Source organism: Myxocyprinus asiaticus, chromosome 8, assembly GCF_019703515.2.
Source record: "Myxocyprinus asiaticus isolate MX2 ecotype Aquarium Trade chromosome 8, UBuf_Myxa_2, whole genome shotgun sequence".
NCBI classification, from domain to species: domain Eukaryota; kingdom Metazoa; phylum Chordata; class Actinopteri; order Cypriniformes; family Catostomidae; genus Myxocyprinus; species Myxocyprinus asiaticus.
The window spans coordinates 50,018,117-50,043,500 of NC_059351.1; the positions used below are offsets into that span (position 1 = coordinate 50,018,117).

General features: G+C 37.6%; 1 protein-coding gene across 3 annotated transcripts in view; it reads left to right on the forward strand.

The window, feature by feature from the left end:
* LOC127445511 (type II inositol 3,4-bisphosphate 4-phosphatase-like) overlaps positions 1-25,384 on the forward strand; it is a 129,296-nt gene that overhangs the window by 78,313 nt on the left and 25,599 nt on the right. For all 3 annotated transcript variants that reach the window (XM_051705644.1, XM_051705645.1, XM_051705646.1), the window contains exons 8-11: positions 452-560; positions 13,684-13,867; positions 20,005-20,268; positions 24,106-24,244. In XM_051705644.1, coding sequence (XP_051561604.1) covers positions 452-560; positions 13,684-13,867; positions 20,005-20,268; positions 24,106-24,244 — 696 coding nt within the window. The remainder of the gene's footprint in view (positions 1-451; positions 561-13,683; positions 13,868-20,004; positions 20,269-24,105; positions 24,245-25,384) is intronic.

A 25,384-nucleotide genomic window follows, 5' to 3' on the forward strand; every position in this document is an offset into this window, starting at 1 on the left:
CATTGTGGCCTTCATTATCGTTTTTCTTTATGCCATTTGGAACACACTGTAAGTCTTCTAGTTGCAAAACCTGATATAACAACACAACAAATTACGAAAAAACACATGAAATCCAGTCAGACTGTTCAGACTGAGACGCATTAACAAAGTTTGATTTTAATCGGATTTCAAATCTATTACGAATGTGGTTTGGATCAGGCTTGAAAAAAACTGATTTTATGTGTTTTTGTCCTGTTCAGAGTACAAAAACCTAAACAGATTTGAATCAGATAGGCCAAAAAAATCTACGTTTTTTTTCTGTCCGTGTGAAGCCTTAGAGAATGTTTGGATGTATCTACAAAACCACAGGAAGCCCATAAAACAAGTTGGAATCCAGGCATAAATGGTGCGCTGTGTTTCTTGTTTGTGAGTTATGCGGCTCGTTGAACGATGTTTGTTGTTTCCTCCACAGATTCGTTCTATGATGTGGTCACAGTTGGAGCTCCGGCAGCTCATTCACAAGGATTCAAAAACGGAGGCTTGCAGAGACTGCTCAGCAAATACGAATCAGAGAAGAAGAGGTGAGTCTTTAGATACACACATGGATGGATGGGTGGGTGGGCGGATGGATGATGGATGGATGAATGGGTGGGTGGATGGATGGATATGTGTGGGTGGGTGGATGAATGTGTGGGTGGGTGGATTATGGATGGATGGATGGATGTGTGGGTGGATGGATGGATGGATGTGTGGGTGGATAGACTGATGGATGGGTTGGTGGGTGGATGGGTGGATGATGGATGGATGGATGAGTGGATGGTGGGTGGGTGGGTGGGTGGATGGATGGATGAATGGTTGGATGGATGGATGGATGAATGGTTGGATGGATGGATAGATTTGGGTGTATGGATGGAAGTATGTATTGATGGATGGTTTGGTGGATGGATGGATGGATGGATGGGTGGGTGGGTGGATGGATGGATGGATGGATGTTTTTTTTAAGCAGGGGTCTTGTGACTCAACTCTGGAGTCTCTCCTGACATACTTGTTGCTCTCAAAAATTAATTGTGACTTTGATACAGTTACTCAACTGAGGGCTCCGCACTCCAAGTAAAATGGTCACAAATGTGATGAAACATAAAACATTTCAGAAGTTATTTAAAATCTGGTAGCTCAGCAAGTATTGACGCTGACTACCACCCCTGGAGTTGCGAGTTCGAATCCAGGGTGTGCTGAGTGACTACAGCCAGGTCTCCTAAGCAACCAAATTGGCCCGGATGCTAGGGAGGGTAGTCACATGGGGTAACCTCCTCGTGGTTGCGATTAGGGGTTCTTGCTCTCAATGGGGCATGTGGTAAGCGGAGAGTAGCATGAGCCTCCCGTGCTGTGAGTCTCTGCCATGTCATGCACAATGAGCCATGTGATAAGATGCGCGGACTGACGGTCTTAGAAGCGGAGGCAACTGAGACTTGTCCTCTGCCACCCGGATTGAGGTGAGTAACTGCGTCACCACGAGGACCTACTAAGAAGTAGTGGGAATTGGGCATTCCAAATTGGGAGAAAAGAGGATAAAAAAATAAAACAAATAAAATCTGACCACCATTTGCGGCAGATGAAAAAAAAAAACATTATTTGCATAAATTTTGTGAATTTACCTGATTTCAACTAGAGAGGAGTTGTTGGTTTATTGTATCTTTAGAGCCCACTCAATTGTTTCTTGTATCTTGCATTGCTATTGAACTAACACCACACAACATGTGTCTGATTAGCATACATTTGACTTTAAAGAGGTGTTTTTTGTTAATTAGTCAGTCAAAAAGATTCAAGAATTAATCTTGTACTCACAAATTCTTGGTTAAATCGTTAACAACTGACTTCCTGGGATTCTGCAATGGGATAGAATCTTGTAGACAGCATCACTGCAAACATTTCAAATATGAATGCTTTCCATTTCTATCCCACTATAGAAGAAAGAAAGCTTGCCAGTCTCTGGCTCAGTCCTATTGTGATTTCCACAAATAAAGAGCTCCACAAGTTCCTATTCTCTCTCATTTACATTTGTACTTCTGTACTTTATGCATGGAAATTAATATCACAGCTGAGTTTTGTGCATATCATCGACTCTTAGGGGATGATTTTGTCTCAGCGATTCAGAATACTGTACGTGTGAATGCGTGAATACGTCCATTTTTTTTTTTTTATCATTTGGCTTTTACTTTTTCCCAAACCCACAGGGAGCAGACTAATTAAAACTCAAGCAAGTCCAATTATTTTCTTTTATAGGTTTTTTTTTTTTTTTTTTTTTTAGTTACTGAGCTGGCCATCAGAGGAATACTAGCATGAAGAAATTTGAAGTGTTTTCAAAAGTTTTCTAACCTCCAACCCTTTGTCACAGTGAGGAAGGGGAGATTTATCGGTCAAGTGAACCACTGATATGAGGCAAGGACATTTGTCGTTTACCAGAGAGAAATACATTTCTGAAAGAGGGTTCAAACTGCACACTAATCTATGCCAACACTGCACTAATATTGTTTCCCTATATGACTTGACAAATGTTTTACAGTAGCTGAGATGTTATGTTTTTCTACCTTGCTAGCCGAGTAAGTCCTGCATTTGTAGTTATATTTTGCAAATGATTTTATCCAGAGCAACTTACATTGAACAAACAGCCCCCTATAATCCTGAGATGAAATGCATAAAAAATACCGTTATTAAAAAAGCTATAGGGTTGGGTGGTATGACAGTATACACTTCATTTGGAAAACTATGGTCCTAATAAAGTGCCAAACGTGGTCTTCTGCTGTTGTAGCCCATCCGCCTCAAGGTTCGACGTGTTGTGCATTCTGAGATGCAGTTCTGCTCGCTTCAATTGTACAGAGTGGTTATCTGAGTTACCGTAGACTCTGTTAGTTCAAACCAGTCTGGCCATTCTCTGTTGACCTCTCTCATCAACAAGGCATTTCCGTCCACAGAACTGTCACTCACTGGATGTGTTTTGTTTTTGGCACCATTTGGAGTAAATTCTAGAGACTGTTGTGTGTGAAAATCCCAGGAGATCAGCAGTTACAGAAATACTCAAACCAGCCCATCTGGCACCAACAATCATGCCATGGTTGAAATCTGTGATCACATTTTTCCCCATTCTGATGGTCAACGTGAACATTAACTGAAGCTCCTGACCCATATCTGCATGGTTTTATGCATTGCACTGCTGCCACACGATTGGTTGATTAGATAATCACATGAATAAGTACAGGTATTCCTAATAAAGTGCTCGTGAGTGTATATTGTGTGGCGGTAGAACTGTGTGTAGATTCTGCTTTACTGTTTATATCGTAGTATATCCACAGCGTGATTTAAAAAATATGACACCCAGCAAAAATCTATAGCATGGGATTGGTCTAGGCCACATTTACACTAAAACATTTTAGTTTTAAAACTCTTATTACATTGTTCTCATGAAATTTTGTGACTTACGACATTTTTGCCCACTGATACTACATGGTTCATTACACGTATTGTGGCAGTTCAGAGGTGAAATGTTCAATTTGTGGTGCTAAAAGTGAGTTAAATGGTCTCCCAATCAGGTTAATGATTGATTTTTTTTATGTTTTATGATTGAGTTTTAAATAACCTCCCAACCCTAAACCTAAACTTAACTGATAGTGTCATAAAAACCAATTGTGAGATGAAAAATGCAATTGCTAAAGCAACCATTAAAGCAGTCTTTTTTTTTTTTTTTATGCCACTTTCGGCTCATGTGTTGACTTCAGGACTCGTATCCCCATCCTTTGCATTACAACTGAAACGTTGTATCAGTTGAACTACTGCGCAATTTACCGCACTCGAACAAGCTTATAAATGTAGTTGGTTATGTAATGCAAACATTAAAATGTATCGTCTCATGCACTATGATAAAAGTGTTTTGATGTCATAAGATAGCATTGTGTGTGGAACAGGGCGAAAAGTACGTGTTTATGAACTGATAACTCGTACCGTTGAACTCGTGATTTGTTTTAGCGCCTCTAGTGATCATTTCAGCCATATAATGAGCCATATAAAAATCATTTTGCAAAATTGTGGGATACTAATGTGATTCTATGACATAATCCCATGTTCATTCACACAACTGCCTTGACCTTCTTGGAAAGCATCCTTTATCATTTCCATTCATCAAAAGACAAATAATAGGACAGACATGATACTTGGCCATTCAGTGAAATAGTAATTTATCACCAGGAAGAAAAGTATGGTTACAGAGAGCAAAATGAAATAACCATCTGTCTTTTTTCCTGCCTGTAGAGCCAAGCAGGAAAGTAGCCAGAAAGCTGTTGGCCGATTCATCAGGTCAGGAATGGACATGCGGTCCATTGTAATATGCAACTACAATGGCTTTGATTGGCCAGCTGTGTGATAGCCAATCATTATCCATTCTCAGGTTCCCTGAGGCCTCCTCTGACAAGCAGGAGCATTTATTTCTCTTTAACATCTGTGACTTTGCTACTGCAGGCCTTTATTTGCATTTTATTTGCCTTTAATTTACGTGGGTAGGCATGACTTGAATATTCTTGTTCTCCTTTTGTCGATTTTAATCGCACTGAGCTCACTGCACAGTGATACGTTTTTCAGTCTCCATCCAAATGCGTGGAAGGTGTGTTTTTTTTGTGGATTAGTGGATTTGAGTGAGTGTTCACAAAGACTGCATGAGTGCTGCCCCTGCTAAGAAGTGCAGAAATGGACGCTAAAAGAACGTATACTGAAAGAGCCATTTGTAATTTATTTTCTTAAACTGCTCTTGCCGCCTATGTCTGTACTATTAATTAGAAATACACCAGAGATGTAGGACTCACTTGGTTCTTCCTTCCTTCTCATTAGTGTCATTTTTATGTTCATTGATCATTTATGAATATCCAGAGCGCACATTTACTCATACGTTTTACTGCTCGTCCTGTGCATACCAAGGATATGGCTAATGGTGGCGGTCCTTTGAAATTTCTCCTGCTGTTCCGTGATGAAACTTGCCCACATGCTGTGTTTGTTTGATGCTGCAGTCGTTGATTAATTTAAGCAAGTCACACATGCTTTTGATGCACAAAGATAGGCTAATAGACCTTACAGTATACAGCATATTTAATTTGATGTAAATGAAAATTAGGCTTTGATGGATACAGGCACAATCCAGTGTTGTGGAAGCCTATTTCAAATTGTGGTTTGCCAAACTACAAGCTATTTATAATTTAAAGTACACAAAAGTAAAAGACTATACTTTTGAAAAGGGAATTAGCTGCACCATAATTTATATAACAGAGTTGAAAGCATAGCACTAAACAGCAGTACTAAACTAAATATTTATTGATTTTATGTGGTAAATATTAATAGTGTATTAATAATTAGTCTATTAATAAATATACAAAATATTTATTGATTTAATGCGTAGGCTTTAATTGAATATTTGAAGGAAGGACGACTCAAATCAGCAAATCTATTTTTGAATCAGGTTATATGGATAAATTGCACAAGCGAACCGATTCACTAAAACAAACCATCCATGCCGACTTTTGTAAACACTGTCGAGTGATGATTCAAATGAATCGGTGAATCAATTTTTGAACCAGTTCATGAAATGAACCATCAGTAGCGGTTTTAACCACCACGCAAACCACGCAATTGTGTGGGGCCCTGGACATCGGGGGGCCCCCTGGCCCGAGTAGGAAAGCTCTGCAAAAACCGCTTGAGGGGTGTTATTCTTGGTACACACGCGAATACACTGTCGCCTGTGGTCTCAGAGCGGTTCACGAAGCCACCGGGTTTGGGTCAGTAGGACTTTGGGTTTATAATTTATGAAAAAAATATACAGGCCTTCCGAACTTGTTGCAAACGGATGAGGGGCCATTCACACTGAACGTGTTTTTGCATGTTATTCTATGTAAATGTGCTTTACGAAGGTCCTTGACTGCTGTACCGCGTCTCGATGTTTCTTCAGTGTCTCATGTAGGACCAGCACATTTTTAGACACTGTGTCAAGTAAAAAATAACTTCAGATTTCAAAAACGCATGTCGAGACACCTGCGTTCTGTTTCATTCGTTGCACTGTGTCTAGACAGATTTTAGCGCAGGTGTCACAAAGTTTTAACGTTCTGAACAAGTTCAGGCTGCAAAGAGGTGACTGTTACAATCTTTAACATTATTCCAGATTATTCTGCACCAAGCAAGTTTCAGCGCTTGATAAATGGCAGTGTTGTTGCTTTTTTATGCTCTAGTGTGCTGAGGGGCCCTTGTATGTTTACTGTTACAATACTGTAACGAATGTTGCCTACGATGCTTAGCCTACATAAAATACAGCCTTTTGCAACATGATGAACAATACACTGCAGCATTAGAATATAAGCTCCAGGTGAAAGTATATAAGACAGAGCAATATTACGACTGTATACAACAAATCCTCAAAGTAATAATAATAACATTGTATCATATTATAATGACAATATGGACAACAATAAATAATTGTATGGTTATAATATTAATATATACTGTAACAACTGAATTTCAAAATGTTACTGGGTGAAGTAGTAGGTTTTGCACACCCTGTTCACACACACACACACACACACACACTCACACACACACAAAGTGTTTTGTAAACATATATGTAGGTAAATATTGCTTTTTTATCACTGTATTGTGGAAGAACTGGAAAACATGCATTAATTATCTTTAACTAGATTTGTATTTCATTAAAAAATTTGAATCTACTTGGCTACAATGGCTGATAGGAAGAATTAAAAATTATGATTTAAAATAAATTTTGTTTTTTTTTTTAGCAAAATTTTTCGAAATGGGGCCCCAGGTTGGTTGGTTGCTTGTGGCCTCAGAAATCGTAAACCCGCCCCTGTGAACCATCCGAACAAATCAATTCACTAAACGAAAACTATCCAAACCTACTTTTGTGAAATCTGAGTGATGACTCAAATGAATCAGTGAGTCTATTTTATGAACCAATTCATTGAAATTATCCATCCTTCTGAACGAACCGATTCACTAAAACAACCCTTTCCAACGGACCTTTGTGTTCACTATTGAGTTGAAAACGGAACAATTTAAAATTTTTAGTTTAGCAATTGTTTTTAGTTTTTAAACTAAGTTAAACGTTATTTCGTTTAGTAGTACTAAGCTAAATATTTATTGACAGTTCATTAAAATAGTATATTACAGTTCCGTGTCTGAGATGGTTAATTCACGCATCTTATCACGTGGCTTGATGAGCGCGTTACTGCGGAGACCTAGCACATGTGGAGGCCCACACTATTCTCCGCGGCATCCATGCACAACTCACCACACGCCCCACCGAGAGCAAGAACCACATTATAGCGACCACGAGGAGGTTAACCCAATGTGACTATACCCACCCTAGCAACTGGGCCAATTGGTTGCTTAGGAAGCCTGACTGGAGTCACTCAGCACACCCTGGATTCAAACTTGTGACTCCAGGTGTGGTAGTCAGTACTTGCTGAGCTACCCAGACCCCCCCATCTATTTTTTTTTTTTAATTGGATGAGGCCGACCTGCAATAGCATTATCTACATCTTTTAGCCCGACTTAGCACAAATCGGACGGGTGCGATTTCAGTTGAACTAAAGCATTTTAAAAAGACAAATTATTGTAGCAGTCTGACCTAAATCGAGCTTTAATGTGAATGTAAACGTACTGTGTCCGTCCAGTATACAATAAGTAATCGAATATTTGAAGGACGACAAATATGGCATGTTAAAGGGATAGTTCACCCAAAAATTAAAATTCTCTCATTATTTACTCACCCTCATGATATCATAGGTGTGATTGACTTTCTTCACCAGAACACATTTGAAGAAAAATAGAAAAATTTCTTAGCTCAGTAGGTCCTTAAAATGCAAGCTCCAAAAATCACAGACAGTCAGCATAAAGGTTATCCATACGTCACCAGCGGTTAGATTAATATCTTCTAAAACAACACGATCGATTTTGGTGCGAAAAAGATAAATATGTAAGTACTTTTTTTTTTTTTACTCTAAATCATGCTTCTGGTCAGGAGCGGTACGCGTGTGTGACGTAATCGCATTGGCATTAGAAACACGTGAGAACTGATGCATATGCGTCAAAGCTGGAAGAACAGCGCTGTTTACAAATGAGAAGGAGGAATGCTGTACAGTGGCTTGGTTAATTTTGGTTTAGATCTGTTATTATCTGTTTCTTTACTCTCAATGGTGCGTTTGTGTGCTTATCCTGGATGTCCTAACCGAGTGGAGAATGTGAGATTACCTCACATTCATGGCAACGCGAACACATCACACAAGAGACCACTTGGACTCCACCCTCTCCTGAAGTGTTGGATTATAGTTACAAAATACTTATATTTTGATCTTTTTTCGCACCAAAAGCGATCGTATCGCTTTAGAAGACATTAATTTAACAGCTGGAGTCGTATGGATGACGTTTATGCTGACTGTCTGTGATTTTTGGACCTTCAAAAGAGAAATCGCCATCCACTTGCATTTTAAGGACCTACTGAGCTAAGACATTTTTCTGTTTTTCTTCGAATGTGTTCTGGTGAAGAAAGAAAGTCATTCACACCTGGGATATCATGAGGTTGAGTAAAAAATGAGAGTGAATTTGGGTGACCTATCCCTTTAAATACACATTATGTGTTGCCTGTCATATGGCGCATGCTCAAAATGCCTAGGCCAGTTGTGATCCTATTAACGTGTATACATGCTTGACAAAACCGCGCTACAATCGTTTTATCTAGGTCTGTTAGTCCGACTTCATAAAAATTGGACTGTTACGTTTCTGTCACATTAAAGCATTAACATGACATTTTAAAAGACTAATTATTGTTTCAGTCTGACTGAAAAGAAACGTTTAAAGTGCAGGTAAACATACAGAATATTTTTGAACCATTACATTGAAATGAATTGTCAAAACAAACCAAATTGCTAAATTGAATAGGACTTCCCAACTCTATTTGAGAGAAAGACATTCTAGTAGAGTGCATTTGATTGCTGCCGCAGCAAGACTACGTGTGCAATAAAATGTGATGCAAAAACACTGATGTAATGTTTTGTCACACTACACTGATACCTGGAAAATGTAGCATGTTAGTGGAGAAACTACACTAGTTATTTGCTTGTCTTGCTAACTGCTTTTTCAAATGTTGCTTGACTATGGTTTCAAATTAGCTTCAACACTAGTCAATGTACATCTAAATGAATATCTCTGATATTGATGAAACAAAACAGAATTTTAAAGACGATAAATGGCTTCTTGCAGTGTCCAATAAATCAAAAGAACGAGAGGAAAGAGTGAAAAACAGGAAGGTGCAGCGTTTCATCTAAAGGCTTATTAGGATGTGATTCAAAGGAAGCGCTAGCGACATAATGCCATCTGAGACCCAGCACGATGGATAATGACTTGTTGGGCACACACCTCAGGAGAGCTAGACTCTATCTAGTTTCAAGAGAGGTCCTTCATCAACCCAGCTTCAACAAAACACCATTTGTTTCAAGATGGCTAGCAGTGCTGGAGAGCAGCCAACATGTGCCAGCCGTCACATTCATCAAAAACCACTCCCAAATCCTCCAGCCACAGTTCCAAGTCAGAGTAGAAGCCATATTTCATTTGTTGTGAACGTGAGGGACGCAAGTCTGTTTCTGCCAGTGTATTCAAAATTAAGTCTGTCCACAAATATCCAATGGACAAAAACTCCAGAAAACAAGGTTTGTGAAAACTGGATGTGACATACTATAGGATCTTTGAGATATTGAATGGACTATTGTTGGGGAGTAACTAACTAAAAATAACAAACTACATTGAAGCTGTAAAGGTGTCAATAATGTTTAATACTTAACAGATTATTAAGTGTTTTTGGTAGTGTGTTTTAGCTCTATTGCTCAGTTTTTATTTATGACTCTATTAATCTGTATCTTGAATTAGTTAATTGAAATGAACCATCTGAAAAAACGATATGTTAAAATGAACTATTTGATCTGACTTTAAAATACACAAAAGTAAAAGTCTACCCTTTTGAAAAGGGAGTTAGCTGCATCCTAATTTATATAACAGAGTTGAAAGCATAGCACTAAACAGCAGTAATAAACTAAATATTTATTGATTTTATGTGCTAAATATTAAGAGTGTATTAATAATTAGTCTATTAATAAATATACAAAATATATTTTTTACATTTATTGATTTAATGCGTAGGCCTTAATTGAATATATGAAGGAAGGACGACTCAAATCAGAAAATCTATTTTTTGAACCAGTTTAGATAAATTGCATGAACGAACCGACTCACCTCTGAAACAAACCATCCATACAGACTTTTGTAAACACTATAGAGTGATGACTCAAATGAACCAATTTTTTGAACAAGTTCATTGAAATTGGATGCATGAACAAACCGATTCGTTAAAATTAACCATCTGAACTGACTTTTATGAACACTATTACACAAATGAATTGGTAAACCTAATATTTGAACCAGTAAATTGACATTAACAGCCTGAACAAACTGCTTTGCTGAAACAAACTATCCAAACCAACTTTTGTGAACGCTTCTGAATTGTGACTCAGATGAATTGGCAAATCTGTTTTAACCAGTTCACTGAATTGAACTGTCTGATAGAACCGATTCACCAAAACTGTCCAAACCGACTCTTGGGAAACCATTGAGTGATGAATCGAATGAAACGGTGAATCAGTTTTTTTTTACCAGTTCACTGAAATGAACCATCTGAACAAACCGATTCATTAAAGCAAACCTGTTGAACTGACTTTTGTGAACACTATTGACTGATGACTCAAATGAATGGATTAATCCATTTTTGAACCAGTTAAATGAAACGAATTGCATGAATGAGCTGATTCGCTAAAACAAACCATCCAGACCGACATTTGTTAACACTATTAAGTGATGACTCAAATGAAATGGTTAATCTGTTTTTGAACCAGTTAATTGAAAGGAACCATTTGAATAAACCGTTCCACTAAAACAAACCTTTCAAACCGACTTTTGTTAACATTGAATGATGACTCAAATGAATCAGCAAATCTATTTTTTCAACCAGTTCAAATAAATGAGTTGCATGAGCGAACCAATTCACTAAAAGAAACTATCCAGTACCGACTTTTGTAAACACAATTTAGTAGAGGTGGGTAGAGTAGCCAAAAACTGTACTCAAGTAAAAGTACAATTACTTAAAAGAAATAAAAATAATAATAATTACTCAAGTATAAGTAAAAGTACTAACATAAATAATTACTTGAGTAAGAGTAAGAAAGTATCCAATTAAAAGAGTAACTCATTACTTTCACAAATGACATAATAGACTTTAACTCCCCTATATTCCATTACATAATACACATTTAACATGTATTGCAGAATTATTAGTAGTAGTAGTAGTATTAATGGAAATTCTGTCATCATTGACCATCATGTTGTTCCAAACCCATATGGCTTTCTTTCTTCTATGCAAACCAATAAGGAGATATTAAACAGAATCTTTGCCTGAGTCACTATTTACTTTCAGTGAATGTTTTCCTTTAAGGGCTCTTGTCAGATCTGGATGAAATTGTCAATAAGAAGAGACGTTTGGAAACCTTTCTAGTAATTATTACGATGAAAACGTGAAAATGTCCCACAGGAACATTATATATAATGCTGAAATATAAACCAAAGCAAGACCATGCTTTATTAATGCCTACTTTCGCTATTTCATAACTTTTAAAGTCCTGTGTGGATTCTTATTTCAGTGTAGTTACAGTTTTCAGTGTCGAAAAGAATTTAGATCATTAGTTCTGTACAGCAGTGCCACCGCTCTCTAAATGCAGAGTATGCAGCCTTCGTAGGGCACCAACCCCGGTTGTGGAACACTCACTGTGTCTGAAACCGCCCCCTATCCTCTATATAGTGCACTATTTCCGGTGTCCGCCATTTTGAAGGATTGTCTGAATTCTGAGTGAGCCACTCGTTCCCGATTCGAACCAATTCACTAAAAGAATAATACTGACTTTTGTAAACTCTTTTGATTGATGACTCATTTGAGTCAGTGAATCTACTTTTTGACCCAGTTCAATTAAAATAATTGCATGAACATTTCGATTCTCTAAAGCAAATGTTTCAAACTGACTTTTGTGAACACTGTTGAGTGACGACTCAAATGAATTGGCGAATATATATTTTTAACCAGTTCATGAAATGTATCATCCAAACCAACGATTCACTAAAACAAATCTCTCTATCTGACTTTTGTGAACAATAACAAGTGATGACTCAAATGAATCAGCAAATCTATTTTTTGAAACAGTTCATGTAAATGAATTGCATGAGTGAACCGATTCACTTAAAGAAACTATCCAATACCAACTTTTGTAAACTGTATTGACTGATAACTCAAATGAATCTGCAAATCTATTTTTTGACCCACATCAATTCAATTAATTCCATGAAAGTGCCGATACACAAAAGCAAACCTTTCAAACTGACTTCTGCGAACACACTTGAGTGATGACTCAGTGAATCAGTGAATCATTTATTTTATTCATTGAAACACTCATTTGAAAACAGCTAAACTACTTTCACACTATTAAAAGATATAGTTAAAGGGATAGTTCACACAAAATTGTAAATTCTGTCATCACTTACTCACCCCCACGTTGCTCCAAACACAAATGTGGAACACAAAAGGAGATGTTAGGCAGACTAGAAGGGAATCCTATTCACTTCCATTGTATGGGCATAACATTTTGTCTAAACGTCTCTTTCTGTGTTTAACAGAGAAAAGGAAGTCAGATGGGTTTGGAACTACATGAGGGTGAGTAAATGATTACAGAATTTCATTTTTGAGTGAACTATCCCTTAAGCAACGTTGCTACTTTTACTTAGATATTCCCCAACAGAAACTTACCCAGAATGAGTAAAAACTTTAAATCAGTTTGACTTGTTGTCTTGTAACTACAGCCCCTGCTATGTCGTGCCATTTAAAATCGGCTAAATGAGAACACTGGGTTGTCATCGACATTCTCTTATATTTTTCACCCTGCTTCAGTATGTGTGTGGCTTTTAAATCGTTCAGAGCTACAGTGGAGCCGGTTCTCTCGGGAGCCAATTATCTGATTTGATGAGCCCAAATTATTTGATTCACTGATCTAAGATCAGGGCTGTAACTCCATCTCTAATCTCTGCCATCACAAACAAACTTTCAAACGGATCTGTGTCCAGCCAAGCTTGAAAGCAAAGGCTGAAATCACCACCCAGCATGACTGCGCAGTGTCTAGTCCATATGCATTTGCCCTTTTCCCCCAGCTGTTCAAGTGTGGATGCTGTTCTATATTTGATGGCATCTACAGAAATCTCAGGGCTTCCATTAGAAGGGGACATTAATAGGCTTGTGGCTTTATCTGCAGACAAAGGCCAAGAAGAAGTACCTTCAGCACCTCTCATTGAACTCTCCAACTAGATGCTAGAGCTTTATCTATGTCACACGCTGTCTTATGATTGATAATTAAATGGAAATCAGTGAACGAGGTGCCATCAGACTTTCTCCAATGGAGGAGACAGTCTAAATTCATGTCTGTCGTCTTTAAAGTTTTCATCAGTCTGCTGTTATTTATTTAGTCTCTCATGTTTTTCTCTTTTGTGATTTGACCCTGCCCGTCCACCCATTCTCAGCTGCAGCACGGCGTATCAGTGCATCTACTATCCTCCGGAGCAGACGGCCAGGGCCAGGGAGATCCTGAGTCTGGTGTCCCAGCTGCAGCCTCTCATATCTGGGCTGGCAGAGCAGCTCCTGCAGGCGGCGCAGAAGTGCTCCAGAGAGGGACTGAAGGACACACTCAAGAGCCTGGAGGAAAAGGTGAGATCTGGTGCTTGTCTCTCACAGATCACCACGAGTTCAAAGGTGGACATCTAGCCTCGTGCGACCCCGCACACACACGCGTGGACGCTGTATTTTGGCTTCATTATACGCAACACATCATTTTAATTAATTTAAACTGACTGATCTCAGTTCAGAACACTCTGAGCTGTCAGTAAATTGTTAAACTTTCAACGCACCAGTGCAGACAGACACACTGGAGGTCAAGTCATTAACTAAATAGGGAGCAAGGGAGCATCCTATAGCTTGTCTATGCAGCCAAGTGCATTCACTACTAACATCTAGTCAGAAGTTCAGTTTCAGTCTGCAGATGATGTTTGGACCACTCAACATGGTTGGCAGACATGGAACGATGGTAAACAAACATAGAATCCGTATAATTTTATTTTAACATGGTTGGCAGTGATTGGATGATGCTGGCCATTACTTTGAATCAGATTTAATTATGCTAATTTCTGATTGGTAAAATCACTTGTTTGTTTGACAGTGCAAAGAGGGAACACTGAGATTTTGTTGCCAAAGTAGAAAAAAAAATATTGAAACATAAATGTCAAATCAAGACAAATCATTTGTATTTGTGTAGTTTTTTTATTTGTGGTTTTCCAGAAACATTGCTCTAGCTTTACAGAAAATCATCTGTAATGTCTGTAACGTCTCAAAAACATGAATAAGCAACACTCCTAGAAACATAACATTAAATAATAATGTTAGCCTCAGTCACCATTCACTTTAATTACATCTTTTTTCCATACAGTCAAATCGAATGCGACTGAGATTAACATTCTACCTAACATCTCCTTTATATGAAGGTCAATCGATATCCAAGAGTGTTTGAAATTGCATAACATTTTTAAAAGTAAAATGTAAATAAAATATTAATCTTCAGGTGTCAGGTTTGGCCAGATAAATTTAAAATGAGACTGAATAGTACAACTGTACTACAATTAATAGCCCAATGATTTAAGGGCAAAAATCTTTCCTAATTAAATTTACCACTGTCTTGCTGACTTTCCATTTGTACCATGGTATCAGATGCTAATACCATGGTACTTCCATATATACTTTGGTATAATTACAATATTCATATAGCACAGTACTTACATGGTGCAGCCCTCAATTCACTTTACATTGCCTCCTCTCTCTCTGTAAATGGCCCCATATATTACATTGTAAAACACTGCACGTAGATACCACTATGTCATCAAATTCAGGGGCATCATGCTCATATACAGTGGCAATATACAAGTCATGCATAGTACTTCTTACATATTAGTCTTGTTAATGTAATGACAACGTGTCAATTTGCAACATCGAGGCTCTTTGACAAACGGCCATCGGTCTGGCACGTTCGCCGCAGTCAAAACTAACAGAAGCTCCCAGGCGAAGTAACTAGTACTATGTGTTAGTGTTTTATGGGTGTAATTAATGAATTACATCTGGTGCTGTCAGTGTGCAATCTGTGATTGAGAGATTGTTTCTGCCACAGTAAAACAGCAGCAATCAGCCGGCATCATTGCTTAGGTCTCTCTGTCGCCGCTCCTCACCTCCTTGATTAGAAGTGTGAAGGCGGCCGCATGATTCGGAAGCGGCGGCGAGTGTGCTTGTGTTGATTGAAATCTTGAACCGTGAGCGTGTTTGTGCGGGTGCGTGTTGATATTGTATTAGGTCTGTACACCCCTGCACGCATCTCAGTTTTGTTTATAGCCTTTTGACGGTATTCGATATCTCTATTTATATACTTGCTATGAAATGGCTTAGTAGGGTTTTTTTTTTTTTTTAATTAGATGAACCATCATCTTGTAGTAAAAAAAAAAATTGGATTAATAATAATGATTTTCATAATAGGAATGATTACAGTGCTGTGAAAAAGTATTTGCCCCCAACCTGATTTCTACTGTTTTTGTGAATATCTCATACTAAATTGTTTCAAAAATTCTAACATAAAACAAAGGCAATCTGGGTAAACACAAAATGCAGTTTTTAAATGATAATGATATTTATTGAAGCAAAAACGTTACCCAATACCAACTGGGCCTGTGTGAAAAAGTATTTGCCCCCTTAGTTACCCAAATCTATGAAACTGCATTCATAATGGGGTCCAGCTAGACTAGACACACCCAGGCCTGATTACTGTCAGCCCTGTTCAATCAAATCAACACCTAAATAGAACTTTTTCAGCAGCATGAAGTTGGCTAAAAGGTCTCACCCAGTAGCACACTATATGCCAAGGTCGAAAGAAATTCCAGAAATGAGGAAAAGGTCATTGAAATACATCAGTCTGGGAAGGGTTACAAAGCTATTTCAAAGGCTCTGGGACTGCAAAGGACCACAGTGAGAGCCATTATCTCCAAATGGAGAAAACTTGGCACATCCTAAAGGAGAACGTCCGGTCATCAGTCTGTGAGTTGAAGCTCAAGTGCAACTGGATTATGCAGCAAGACAATGATCCAAAGCACAGGAGTAAGTCCACCTCTGAATGGCTCAAAAGAAACAAAATTGAAGTTTTGGAGTGGCCTAGTCAAAGTCCTGACTTGAACCCGATTGAAATGCTGTGGCAGGACCTTAAACAGGCAGTTCATGCTCGAAAACCCTCCAGTGTGGCTAAACTAAAGCAGTACTGCAAAGAGTGGGCCAAAATTCTTGGAAAAGACAGTTGCTGCTAAAGTTGGCACAACCAGATATTAAGTTTAAGAGGCAGTTAGTTTTTCACATGGGTGATATAGGTGTTGGATACATTTTTATATATATATATAAATGTTAACTGTTTTTGTGTTTACTCAGGTTGCCTTTATTATTAATAGAAATCATAATTTCCACTCTGTTTTTCAGTACATTAACACAAGGAAGAATGATATTTAGTCATTTTCAGTTATATACACCAATATAACAATACATAGTTATAAATAGCAATATTTACCTTCACATATTTTTCCTGAAATATTTAATAGATGAAAAAAGCAGCATTGAAACTTCTGTGTACATTTGTGTGTGATGATGCATTGAATCTGACAGTCTTAACTGATTCAAATGAATCGAATCTAATGGAGTTGGTGATTCATCTAAATTATTTAAAAATAAACCACTTTGTAAGCCAATTCAGAGCAAATACATAGATTTTGAGATATATATTAAATATAGTCAAGAGCCTAAAAATGTTCAAAATATTTTTTAGACAAGCTCAATTATTTTAAGATTATTAGACAATATCAAATACTTTTATATTTATAGACAAATATCAAAAGATAACTAGACTTCATATTTGATAACAAAAAAAAAAAAAAAAAAAAATTAAAAGCACAGAATTTAATCAAGTTAAAAATAATCAAAGAATGTTTTCCACACTGTTTTTCACTAAATGACACAAGGAAAAACTATATTTAGTCATTTTCATTTATATGTACCAATATAACAATATATAGGAATAAATAGCAGTATTTACCTACAGATACTGTTCCTGAAACATTTTATTTTATGTAAAATATACTTTCGTGAACATTTGTGAGTGATGATGCTAAGGACTGAATCAGAGTTCATTGAATCATATGGTTTGAACTGATTCAAATGAATCATGTTGTCTGCAATGGTTGTTTGGTGGAAATTATGGTTACTCTAAATTATTTGGATGGGAAAAACATCTTTTTAAGCCCTTTCAGAAAAAATACATACATTTTGAGATATGTAAAGGCTAAAAAATATAGAAATATTTTCATTGACTAAATGTTTTTATAAAACTATAAAATTTAGTATTTATAATCTTATCAAAGCTAGACCCCTTGGATAAATGTCAGCACAATTCTAAGTATTCAAATCTATTCGTCTTTTTTTAATGTATTTTTTTAGCTGTAGTCACTGAGAACAAACGCTTAGAACAATTTCCTGTTCTCAGAAATCTGGATTGTCTTAACGTCAAAGAACATTCAGATCCTCATGACGAATCACTAACACATGAACAAGATTCCATCATCTCGAAAGGTTGTAGGAGAAATGATGAACCTTCCTGCCAGTAACCAGGTTTGTTAAAATGCTAGTGGGTTTAAAAAAAAATGCATTAAAAAAATACAGCATTTCAATTTCAGGCAGGTGAGAATCCAAACTGGGTATATTCACAGCTTGAATTTGATTAATCGTGTTATTATTATATCTAAAACAATGATTGTTTGGTTGGAGAAAAGATCAAGGCGGTGTTGATTTGGCGAAATTAAAAAGTCCTATCGGTTCATAATAAAGTAATAAGACCATCTGTTCAATTGCCTGTGAAATGCTGTGACATTGAGTCAAGCTTACACTTGACAGGTGGCAAATTGCATTTAAAAGATAAGAAAGGCCTCACTGTGTAGTAAATTTGATTTCTTTAGCGCTACTATTGCACCCCAACAGTGAGAAAGCAGTGTCACTGCATTAACAATTAGCTGTTCAGTTTGTTTCTCTGCATCTTTGATTAAATAAAAATTCACTACCTAAATGTTTCAGGAGTAAATTCGGTTGTATAATGCAGTTGTATGGGCTCTGGTCACTTTCCCAACCCTGCTGGAGCCTCTTGCTAGAATCATCCGCATACCCCAGCATGAGAATGAAAAAATCTTCCCATGGGATAAGAAAAATAAGCTTGTTTTGCCCTTGAAATAAGTTTATTCTTCTTACTCCCAAACTCACTCATTTTGTTAGATTTCTCAGAAAAATGTTGTTTCTCAAGTAACTGTATTATGTTTTAAGGATGTTTTTATATTTTTACTCAAAAACAAGACAAAAATAATGAGTAAGAAATATTCTTTGCCCTATTGCTGACAATGAGAGCAGAATCTTTTCTGTTCCCTCTCTTTCTCACATCCCTTCATCTCCTGCCTTATTCCTCTCTCTCTCTCTCTCTCTCTCTCTCTCTCTCTCTCTCTCTCTCTCTGTCTTTTGAGCCTCCTTCAGTATCTGTGCGACTCACTGGAGATTAATGGAATCATATGTTGTTGTTGTGCTGAAACCAACGAGAGCCACGTCATTTGTGTCTCTTTATTCCTTCTGCTCTTTCTTCTGTCCTCTCTCTGTCATACTTCTTCTCTCACTATCGCCAGGCCATCGCTATTTGCTCTTGCCTGCTTATTCGTTTTTTATGATATGCTTCTCTCTCTGTGCCTTTAATCTTCCTCGCACACACTCTTGTGCGCTGCTGTATTTTAATGAATTGCTTGGTTATTAAAATACTGGCTCATCAAAAAAACTCATATGTATTTTTTCAACTATGGGCCAACTATTGCCCTATGGACTTGAACACAAAAATTATTATTATTATTTTATTTTTTTTAGAAGAATATCTCAGCTCTGTAGGTCCATACAAAGTAATCCATATGACTCCAGTGGTTAAATCCATGTCTTCTGAAGTGATATGATAGGTGTGGGTGAGAAACGAATCAGTATTTACATGAGCTACTTTTATAAATACAGTGCATTTCACTTAAACCAGTCAAAAGACCAAAATAAGGAATGCTATTCTTAAACATAGACAGCATGACTTGAAATAAATAAAGAATAAATACAAAAAATTGATGTGTGGAATGGATAAATAAAATGTCTGTCTGAGTGTTTACTCAGATCCAGAATGATCTTCTAAAGAAAAGTCTGCTGCGTGCTGACGTGTCATGTAATGCAGAAGGCACCAATCCAAATCCTCATGGTGATTAGCGTGTGCCTGAAATGGTTCAATTAGAGGGATTAAGCCATAATTTATCGGCTTTAATATATCGGCTTAATTTTCTTATCAGACCAATATGGCTGCCGATATATTGTGCATACCTAATTGAAATGGTTTGTTTAGATTATCATAGTTTAAAACATGTAATAATTTGTATTCTTATAATGGATTTTCATAGTTTAATATTGAAAATCTGGACCTGGAACAAGTGTAAAACAATAAAATCTATACATAAAAGGCATTTGAAAAGTAGCTACAATAAATGATGGGGACTGGTAAAAAGTTTCCAAGGATTCAGTTTTTTTTTTCTTCTTTATATATATATATATACGTTTATAAAGTTTAAATCTGTTATAATACAAAAATCAACCCCTGGTTCATAAAAAATGTCTGTAATTGGAGAAAATACAGCCACCCCTACTCTCTTCCTCTACAGACGGAGCAGTTTGTGCACACTCTGAAGGATGAGTTGGTAAAGAGCGCCCTCTTGGCCCTACACGCCGCCCGTCCCGGCTACGTCAGCAAAAAGTCCACTCCCTCCAGCCCACCCGAGCAGGACTCAAACCCCAGCATGACCACGGAGCCTCACACCATCTGCAACAATATGGATGGCTCGCAGACTCCCCCTAAAGACAACCGAGCATCTCCTCTCCGCTCAGACTCAATCCCTCATCACAAGGAATACGACGAAGAAGAATGGGCAAGTTCTCGTCAGTTCTGTGTGTTTATGGATTAGAAAAGTCACTTAAAGGGAAAGTTCACCCAGGAAGGAACATTCCTTCATCATTTACTCACCCTCATGTCATTCCAGTCCCATATGACTTGCTTTCTTTTGTGGAACACAAAATGAAATCTGAGGCTAATTGTCTAAATGAGCTTAAGTTTCCATACAATGAAGTTGAGTAGACTGAAAAACACCACAAAAGTAGTCCATACGATAACTTTGCATGAGCCAAGCAAACACAACTAATTCATAATTGATAATTGGTTCCTTTATTATGTTGGCTTGATGAAGTCAACATACTGTTATTTTACAAACTTTGTTTGGGGTTTTTTCAAATCCGGAATTCGAGACCAAAATTTCGAACACTATCTCCTCCTTGAGCCTTCAAGCTACATCCGCCAAACTCGGCACAGACCTTCAGACTGTTCTGAAATAGTTTGCTATGTCTTTTCTAACTGATCTTACTAAGGTTTTCGCACAGCGGTCAATCAAATATCAGAAAAATCACATTCACTTACATTGACGGAATGTTCAAAAGGGTCAACAGAATGCTCATTGTTTAAACTTTCAAAAATTCAAATCTAAACAAATCCTCAAAATGCCTTTGATCTGAAGTGGCAGGTAGGCATTTTGCATTCTGTTGGCATGTTTAAACATTCCGTTAATATAAGTCTGTGGGATTCTTCTGACTATTTTATCGTTCTCTGTGCGAAAACCGTTAAGACCAATCAGTTAGAAAAGACACAGCACTATATTCCAGAACAGTCTGAAGGTCTGTGCCAAGTCTAGTGGACATAGTTTGAAAGCTCTGAGAGGAGTTTCTGTTAGAAATGTTGGTCTCGGTTAAGGGCTTTTGATCTGATGAGTCTGTCTGACTATTTATGTGTCTGTCTAGCTAGCTAGCTGTTTGTCTTACTGTATTGTCCCTATAACCATCAAACCTACAACTTTTGAAACTAGTTGAAATGTAGTTTGTTTTTAAGTCCCAGTCCTAGCTCCTACATACAGTACATGTTGCTTGTCCTTTCCACCTCTTCACAGAGAATGACAGTTTGTCTGAATTACAAAAGCAACTGTGTATCGACTTGACAGGTTTTAATTGCATCTAAAGCGGTTGAAACTAAACATTTCACAGAACTAGAGATACGAATGAGGTGAGACAAAGGATATAATAAAAACCTTTAGCACACGCTGACTACCACCCCTGGAGTCACGAGTTCGAATCCAGGGGGTGCTGAGTGACTCCAGCCCGGTCTCCTAAGCAACCAAATTGGCCTGGTTGCTAGGGAGGGTAGAGTCACATGGGGCAACCTCCTCGTGGTCGCTATAATGTGTGGTTCTCGCTCTTAGTGGGGCGCGTGGTGAGTTGTGCGTGGATGCCGTGGAGAATAGTGTGGGCCTCCACACACGCTACGTCTCCGCTGTAATGCGCTCAACAAGCCACATGATAAGATGCGTGGATTGACGGTCTCAGACGTGGAGGCAACTGAGATTCGTCCTCCGCCACCCGGATTGAGGCGAGTCACTACGCCACCACGAGGACTTAGAGCGCATTGGAAATTGGGCATTCCAAGTTGGGGAGAAAAGGAAAAACAAAACAAACAAAAAAAACTTCAGCACAGTTACTGAAGGGCATCTGCAAACTAGAATCTTGTTTTAAGGTGCTCAACAAGATTGTATGGTGTATGTTTAGTCATCGGTGCTTTGAAAAGCGGATGTTAAACTTTGCTTTCAAGCTCCTATAATTGCCTTCTTGAGTGTGTGTGTGTGACATAACCATGGCTAACAGGAGAGGATTAGAGGCCAAGATTAGACAACAATCTCATATCAATGGCAAAATAACTTGTGTGCCCTTAAGTGCCACTCAGAAGGGAGAAGGCAAAACAGACCCCCTAAAAGGATGCACTCAGGCTATGTCTACATTAATCTGGATACATTTAAAAACAGCATTTATGTTTTCGAAACTCTCTCCATCCACACTGCCGTTTTCAAGTGTTTTCCAAAAGTTGCTTGTCCACACTGAAACATATGAAAACGCTAAAGTCCCCTTATTGTGCATGTGAAAACTCGCCGTTGCATGTATGGTCTAAAACACAATTGCCCTCGTGTTCTGTCGCCGGACACTAATTACAAGTAAATTTCCCTTCATGTTGTACAAAGTAACATTTATCTTTAAAAACGCTATCAAAGTGAATATCGGGCACAACAGCGCCGTTATAACACGGGCCGCCATCTTGATTGTTTTGGTTGAATGGATCACATGACTGTGTCACATGACAACAAACACGTCATAGTTTTCAGATATATCCGTTTTCCCAGTCCACACTACAACGTGAAGATGCCGTTTTCAAGTTTATCTACTTGGGAGAGCGTTTTCAAAAAGCTCAATTTTCACTGACATAAACGCCATCTCAGTGTGGACAGAAGGCCTAAACATAAAGAAAAATATGCGTTTTCAAAGGAAAATGTATAAGGGGCCATTTACACGACAACATTTTCAACTGAAAACTGAAAATGTTATGCCTTTTGGCTGTTCGTTTACAGAACAATGGTGTTTTGGGGCCTGAAAATGCAAACTTTTGAAAACGGATTTCAAAGTGCAAGTTTTTGAAAATGATGCCATTATCGTCTCCGTGTAAACATACAAAAACACGAATTTGTGAAAACAATGACGTCATGCGCACGTGTATTACGTGTTCAGTCTATAGGCATGCGTGCGAGTACTTCAAAACAACGCGCGAGACATTCAAAACGACAATGGCGGACTACAGGACTGTGTTTGTGCTGCTCAAGATTTTGAGTTTTGACGCTTCTCCAGCAAAGTGTAGATTTACTGTATCACTACTACGACCAATGATCGCCATCTTCATTGTTTGTATTCACCAATCTGTGGTAGAATGCTTATGTGCTCAGGCGCATAGTGTTTCTTTACAAAGTGACATCGCCAACTACTGGCCTGGCATGCATAATACAGCGTTTTTATTATGTGTTAATAAAATAATAGCTTCGTCATGTAAACGTACCCTTAGTGTGGACGAGGCCTAAAGGGTACATTTACACGACAACGATGTACTAAAAACGGAAACGTTTTTCCTTTGCGTTTTTGAAAAGTTTCACGTACAGATGAAAATGTTGTCAAAATGTTCCCCGTTCACACGGATCTTCGAAAACAACTAAAAGCGCTGTATTATGCATGCCAGGCAAGTAGTTGGCGATGTCACTTTGTAAAGAAACACTACACGCGGTGAAAACAAACAATGAAGATCGTTAAAGCATCGAGCAATTTTGTCTGGACAACCTTGAGCAGCACAAACACAGTCCTGAAGTCCGCCATTATAGTTTTGAATGTCTCTCACGTTGTTTTGAAGTACTCACGCGCATGCCTATAGACTGAACATGTAATACGCGTGCGCATGACGTCATCGTTTTCAAAAAAGTGCATTTTGAAACCCGTTTTCAAAAGTTTGCGTTTTCAGGTCCCAAAACGCCGTTGTCGTGTAAACGAACAGCCAAAACGCATAAAAAGTTTTCAGTTTTTAGTTGAAAATTTTATCGTGTAAACGGCCCCTAAGTTTACTTTCAAGCTTTGAGCACAAGAATCTAAACTTTGTGTTTTCAAAGTACATAAAGCTTTTATATTTCCTTTCTAATCTAATCTGGAAATCTTTAAAGGGAAATTTAATGAAGGCTTGTCTCTTCCATATTTTTTGCCATGCGGTTGTGATTTCACTGTAGTATTTTCTCAAAATACAAACTCGGCACTATGCTATGGTGGAAGTGTTGGTCCATTGACACTTGTTTTGCCTCTTCTAGGACAGGGTGTGGGCCAGCGTGGCCAAGAGTTTGAATTGTGTCATTGCCACGGTGGAGAAGCTACAAGAACAAGACAACAACATTCAAGAATCAACACCCAGCCACGCCCTCGCTGATGTCATCACCTCACATAACCCTGGTATGTTTTTTTTGTCCAATCACAATCCAACTACACTCTCACAATCCCGAATTATCCTGAGGTAGGTGGGTCATTCCTGTCATGCAGTACCTTTTCAACCCTTTCAACTTTAAAAAAAAAAAAAAAAAAAAAAAAAAAAAGACGTATTTATTTAAAAATGTATACTAAAATTTTTAACCATCTGTTTAAATGTTAAAATTAACCAGCTTTTGTAATTCTATCAAGCAGAATGGACATTTTTAGAGTGAGACAAACCAACTAATACCAAAAAACATTACAGTATTCATCAAATCCATTGCTAATAGTTAATGAGGTTTGTGCTGTTGTTTTCCCGGCAAAAATGATCTCACTGGATGATGATGATGTCATCAAGGAACAGAATTTGGTTAAAGGGATATTACAGAAGTCTTACAGTATAGAAAGTGAAACTAGGGACACGGGGGGAAAGAAAGTATTAATTGATTACCAACTGAAACAATATTCTCTAAGAAAACTTGTTTAATTAGGCAAATGAAAACAAAAATGAAGCCCCTGAAATATTTCCTAATAAATTGCACGGTTTTTAATGTTAGAAGTTTGTGGATAAGCACCCGCAAAAATCTGCTCAAATAAAAGTAGTGTAATTATTGAAAATTCACCGCTTTGTTCACTAAATTATGATATTGTAATAAACCAAAACTAACTAATATAATTTCGGTAACACTTCACAATGAGGTTCTATTTGTTAACATTATTTAACAACATTAATGAACATGAACTTACAATGAACAATACTTTTAAAGCATTTCTTAATTAAGAAATGACACACACTCTAAACCCTAATGTTGTCATAACTGGAAAAGTCTTAATTAAACATTACTTGTAATGTCAAGTTTTGGGCTCATAACTCAAATATCTAAGTTCTTTGATTGTATTTTTCTTAAAAATCCATAGAGTTAAGATTTTAAATGTTTATAACTCAAACGATTGAGTACAAAAGTGAGGCTATGAGGAATACCCACAATGCCTTGCGTTTGAATAATTTAATAGTGTTTCCTTGGTCAGTGTGAACATTTGGGGGCATTTAAATAGTTGTTATTAAGAAATCCTAGAGGTTTTATCTTATTTGTAGTATTATTTATGTGCGTATGATGTCACCAT